The sequence below is a fragment of the Lepisma saccharinum genome, chromosome 1 (genome assembly GCF_977018435.1).
Source record: "Lepisma saccharinum chromosome 1, izLepSacc3.1, whole genome shotgun sequence".
Lineage (NCBI taxonomy): Eukaryota > Metazoa > Arthropoda > Insecta > Zygentoma > Lepismatidae > Lepisma > Lepisma saccharinum.
The window spans coordinates 11,130,008-11,136,007 of NC_139229.1; the positions used below are offsets into that span (position 1 = coordinate 11,130,008).

General features: G+C 39.7%; 1 protein-coding gene across 3 annotated transcripts in view; it reads left to right on the plus strand.

The window, feature by feature from the left end:
• The window catches only part of Pitslre (cyclin dependent kinase 11B pitslre), a 51,221-nt gene extending 45,630 nt beyond the window's left edge, over window positions 1-5,591 (plus strand). For all 3 annotated transcript variants that reach the window (XM_083129121.1, XM_083129108.1, XM_083129115.1), the window contains 2 exons: window positions 754-943; window positions 5,408-5,591. In XM_083129121.1, the coding sequence (XP_082985247.1) occupies window positions 754-943; window positions 5,408-5,506 (289 nt within the window). In that variant the 3' untranslated portion in view covers window positions 5,507-5,591. The remainder of the gene's footprint in view (window positions 1-753; window positions 944-5,407) is intronic.
• Window positions 5,592-6,000: the final 409 nt, after the last annotated feature.

Sequence of the window (6,000 nt, forward strand, 5' to 3'; positions counted from 1 at the left end):
GGTAGTTCACAATCAAGAACCCTGTCGTTAAGCCACGTCTCTGTAATTGCAATGCAATATTGTTTCATAAAATCTGCAATCTCCATAGTGCAGTCAGTGAGTTTATTTTTAATTCTCTGCTTATTTGGATAGTAAGCGTTGAATCGGTTTTCATCAGCATGGGGCCTAGGTTGAACTCAATGTCCCCACACAACAACACAAGGAAGAGAAAGTTCAACAGCCGGTGAGGCGAGGGCTTACCCGCTGAACGTAAAACATGTCTCCCTCGGCGAGGCTGGGAAGAGCGCCGGGAAGATGCCTGCCGCTGGAAAAACAAAACATCTCTCACTGCATTTCCATTCACTAAGGCTATTGCTTTTGTCGTCGACACTGTTCAGAAGTAATAGCCTGTCACTCGTGCACAGTAAAATAACAGAAATAACAACAATCGCCGAAAAGCCAGTCATTTTCGGAGCGCGATCTGACAGCTTTCTACTCCTGGCAGCCATCTTTAAACTGTCAGTAACTGTCTGTCTAATAATTAAATAAATATTATTTTGTAACGAAAAAAAGGGACCATAATTATTTATTTGTTGCTAATGTATCCTTCATTTCTCCGTTTTTATCTGATATGCTTGGTTATTGGTACTTCCTGTAGAAACTTAATGTAGAACATTCATATTGTTCCAACTGTATCATAATAATAACAGGTGCATGCATACTGAATTAAACTTTGAATGGTGGTTTCTAACATGTTCTGGTCTCTTTCTGAAGGTTTCTGACATACGATCCTACTCAGCGCGTAACTGCAGAAGAAGCCATTCACCACGACTACTTCAAGGAGGCCCCTCTGCCCATCGACCCAGCCATGTTTCCGACGTGGCCAGCCAAAAGTGAACAGGGCCACAGAAAAATTGCTGCGAGCCCTAAGCCACCGTCTGGAGGCAGGGAGTACAAACAGTTGGTATGTGTCTGAATTTGACAGTAAATTCCTTTAGTTATCGTATGCGAACTTGACTTGAATGAACTTTGGCATACTAATTAGATGCTGTATGTTAGGAGTTTGTTTTGTAGAAATGGGGTATGTGAATTATAATTTATGTGTGAGGGAAGATTGATGTTTTTGATTGATTGGTTTTGTTTATTTCACTTCACTTTTGGCTAATCGCGAAGCTGGGAATGAGTAATGAAATGATGAAATTGCTGAAGGTACACTCACAAACACCCATGCCCAGGCCAGGATTCAAACCTGGAATCCCTGGCATTGTAGCGCCATGTGCCAGTAAAAAAAAGTAAAGTGTTCCCCTGTGCATAGCACCACGCCATGAAGGCGTATAGGGGGTGTGGGGGTAACGCCCAACACTTTCTTGATCCGGTCGTGAGTGGGGGTGATGTGATCAGCATCACGCCCCTGACCGCCTTTACCCCCCAGGGTTTCCCCCAGGTACCCATGTTATTCGACGCTGGGTGGGCGCCGGGGCCGCTTCCACCGTTAGAAAAGTTCCCGGATTTGAACCGGCGGCCAGTACTCAATGTATCTCATCTAGTCAAGGAGAGTCTGTCATAGAAGCAACACCATTTAGAAATTGCCTGGTCCATTCGAACAATTGCTGCAATGACAGACATGCATCACCATACCTCTCTGCCATTCTTCGATAAATTTTGATTATAACTGAATGCTGTTTCACCTTGGTTCATGTTGCAAGTGTTAGGATCTACTGCCTTGCCAGCGTGTTGTGTTCAGATATCCTGCTGCCACCCATTATCACTTATCAAAAAATACAGGTTCGACCAGGACTCGAACTCTGGTCTCTAGCATACCATGCCATTGCTCTAACCACTGGGCTGGCATGGCTTTGCCCGATTTTTCGCTGTCGCTGTTTTACCTGTGTGCAATCGTCTCTGCTAGTGCTACCGCAATGGGATCTGTTGTCTTTGAAACACTAGACGTCGACGTTGCCTGGTTCCTCCAAATGTGGAGATTTTAATTGTTTTTAAATTAAGCGCACACAGGAGATGTACTACAGAATTTTCAGCAAAAAATGCAGGTTCTACTAGGACTCGAACCCGGGTCTCTCCAGGCTGGGTCGGTAACTCAGTGGTTAGAGCAAAGGCACGGTATGCCAGATACCCGTGTTCGAGTCCCAGCTGAGCCTGCATTTTATGCTGAAAATTCTACGTAGTACATCTCCTGTGTGTGCTTAATTTAACAAGAATTAGTATCAATGTTGCTAATGTACAGGGCAATCATATGCTGTTTGGAATTTTTAGCTCACGTTCAAAGTTTTCATTTCGCTGTCCGTCCTACATAAAAAGAAATCATAGAATTATAAATCCAGTTGTTATAAAATAAAATTGTTGCACAAGACCACTCCCTGTATGCAGGGAACTTAGCAGTAGAAAGCAGAAGTTATGCATGCATGATGGCATGTCTCTTCAAATGGGTCTAGAGCATTCACCAGCAGACAGTGAGCCCTTTCCCACTCTGGTTCAGTGCAGCATGCCATTTACATGAAGACTACAATTTGTTAGTAAATAAGTTACTATTGTAAAAGAGTTGTATTGTAGGTCTCAAAAAGTATTACGTAGGTCAGAAATGGATAAACATAGCTAGCTACTTGTCAGATACGAAATTTCCAAATGTTTAGGAAACAATGAATGTGAATTGCGTAGTGCTATCTGGAATGCCTTTAGGGCCTCTGTTACTGGACCCTTTTCAACTGCCAGGGCACACCAGTTTGGGTTTATTACTGGCCTTGGGGGAAAGAGACATACTCCATTGCCATATCGAGGATGCTGATATATAGGGCTCGGAAGTTGATGACAAAACATCTTTTTTTTTTCTTAGCCTTGAAAAGAATGCTAAACCTGATATCAGTCTGTTTCCATTCAGTTAGAACCAAAAAACATTATTTTTATTTTGCATGTTTTTGCATATTTCTGTTTTTTTTAGCATTTTTATGTGTTTTTTGCCATTTTTATTTCATCTTTATGAGGCTTTTTTTTTCCTCCATTGTTTTTCATGAATTTTAAATGCAATGGGTAACCTGGTATCCGGAATCATAGCTAGCATTTTTATGCATTACATAGAAAAGGCGACCCTGGAGCAAACAGGGGATGATATCAAATTTGACGGGAGATGCATTGATGACATTCTAATAATAGGAAAGAAGGAAGGGCTAAATATGGTATTTGAAGGGTTAGGAAAGCAAGACGAATGCAACAAATTCACTAGTGAAAACCTTGTTGACAATAAGATTAATTTCTTAGATCTTAGCATCACAAAAATGGGTAAAAAAATAAGAACGGGGGTATACCATAAGCAGTTAGCCGGGGACCTGTACATTAATTAAAAAAAATCTGAACACCCAGGGAGGATTAAAACGAACGTATTCCATAATTTCCTCATTAGGGCAGGAAGATTGTGTAATGGAGAGGAGGAAAGAGCAAAGGAAGAAGAATGGATAATGAAAGTAAGAAGGAAAAATGGTTTTAAGAACCGCGAAATGAAAGAATACTAAGGAATGCGCAGAAAATGATCAACAGAGAGAAATATAAATAAGAATGAGGAAACAACGAGGGAAGGGGGGAAGTTATGTAGAAAGTTAGTTTTGTAGGGATTCCATACTTTAAAGGGGTATCAGAGAAAATTGAGAAAACCATAAGAGAATACGGGATTAGGTGTGGGATGAAGCATGAAGCCCCCCCCCCCCCAGAATATAGAGAAACATTTCAGCAAATACAAAAAGGGAGGAAAAGGAAAGGGAAACCCTGAGGAATCTAAAGGCATATATAGAATTAAATGTGAATGTGGCAAAGAGTATATTGGACAGACGGGAAGAAGCATACATATAAGATGGGGGGAACACGAGGACAACATTAGAGAAGAAGTCCCCAAAACTGGATTTTCCGAACATATAATCATGAGTGGGCATAAAATCATAAAGAAGTAGGTTATTAGAAAAGAAAACAAAAAATTGAATAGAAACGTCTAACAGCGAACATTTGCACTGGGACAAATATAAAACTAAACAGGGATGATGGTAACTTGGAGGAAGGATGGGTAAAACTTTTCAAAAAATGGGACAGAACATTGAGAAAAGAACGAAAGATGGGATTCCATGTTACTCCGGAAGTTGTCCGAGCGGCCGGGGTGGAACGGGAGTTCAAGTTGGAATGGTGATGTAATGGAGGGGAAGGTGGGGAAATAAACTTCACGACTTCTCGAACTGGAGTTGGTTGTCAGTGCTGGCTGAGCAACTGAACGTGTTTTACCGATTTTTAAGAGGTCTCGTGGGAAATGGGGAACTTTTTAAAATGGGATTTTTAACTGGTTGTTTAGACAGGAATGTTGGCAGAGATTATTTCAAGTGTTTCTTAACCTAGTGCGTAGAGAAAATAAGAACCTGAAGAAGGGGGCAGTTGTACCCTGAAACGTTGTTTTCTAAACTTGATACTCACTCACGTAATTCAATTTTATACTAATTTAGTATTGATTATATGAATATCCCCTAGTTTATAAGGGGTCCGGAGGCCTTCCCCCTGAAATTAAAAAAAGCAACTTGAAAACACTGAGTTTTAGGCCTTTTAGATTTGAAAATGTTAAATATCATTGCTTAAGTAAACAAATATTAATTAGTATATTGGTTGTCAGTTTTAAAAGAAGCAAAACAGTATGGTTATTGCATTAAGTCATTTTTACGTTTTTCTTTCTTCAAACTGTACACATCAATCAAATCGTTTAAGTTAATTTTTTTAACATCTGATTCAGAGTATAATTTCATTAAATTGTTCAATCTTTCTTGACCCCTTTATGCAACGCAACCAGATGTGGATTCGCCTCATAGCAGACAATGTCCTCTCACAAGTGCCCACTTGTAAGAACTACCCGCTATTGCGGCGCAAGTACTACACTTGCCATCATGCCAAACGTCAAGATTTGAGGTATGTGGCTTCATAACAAAAATGTAGTAACTGAACTTAATCATGTGTCCCCTGGGCCCTCCAGAACTCCGCCTATGTAAACACTGGTCGACTACTGTATCGTGGAAGGTCCACTGTGAAAGAAGATGAATGACTTTCACAGAAATACCTTGTGGTGTATTTTATGTAACCTTGAAGTAAAAATAATAATGGAAAATGCATGCTTTTATCTCTTTGCTTCAGTCATATAAATCACCGAACAATTTATTCAACAATTATTTTTAGGGCATATTTTAAGAATTTTAAGGTAATTCTAAGGGTTATATTTTGACTTTTTTTTTTTTATGTCATCAACTTCCAACCCCTACTGACATGCATCATTAAAATTATTGGGAATTTTATAGTCTCGTTGTACATGTATAAACTGAATAATAAAATTGCAATATTAGAATACCTTGACTTCCATGGAATATTTATTTAACATGTTTGTTCTCCTCTTCCCTAGGGCGATACGGATGATGATGTGTCTGTTGGAGGCTTCCACATGGGTGTCGTTGAGAAAGGCCGGTCAGCAATGGGAGCGGGATTCAGTTTGAAGTTCTAGTGATAGTGAGCTGCATCTCTGAGGAAAACCATTTTATTTGTAAATAGTTTGATGCAAATTGTAATAATAAATATGTTTTGTATGAGATTATTGTTTATTATTTGATGAAACCTTGCCATACATATTACAGTATAACAGTAAAATATTTGTTTTCTGAGTGACCCTTTTTTTGAAGACACCCAAATGTTGTAGTCTTGTAGTCCACCCTGGGCTTCATTTTGCAGACATAGGAGGATCTGACAACTAGACTCACAGCCAGTAAGTATATGGGGCTGCAATCAATGAAAATGTTTGTTGGATGCTACAATAAAAGTATAATAAATTAATGTCATCACGTTGTTAAGTAGTGAGTTACGATGCCAGGAGTAGGGTGACCTGACGTCCTCTTTTATCCGGACATGTCCTCATTTTTAGGTGTCTGTCCGGTGTCCGGGCAGATTTTTTAGAAATTCGTAAATGTCCTCTTTTTTTGGAAAGATTATACAGCATCGGCC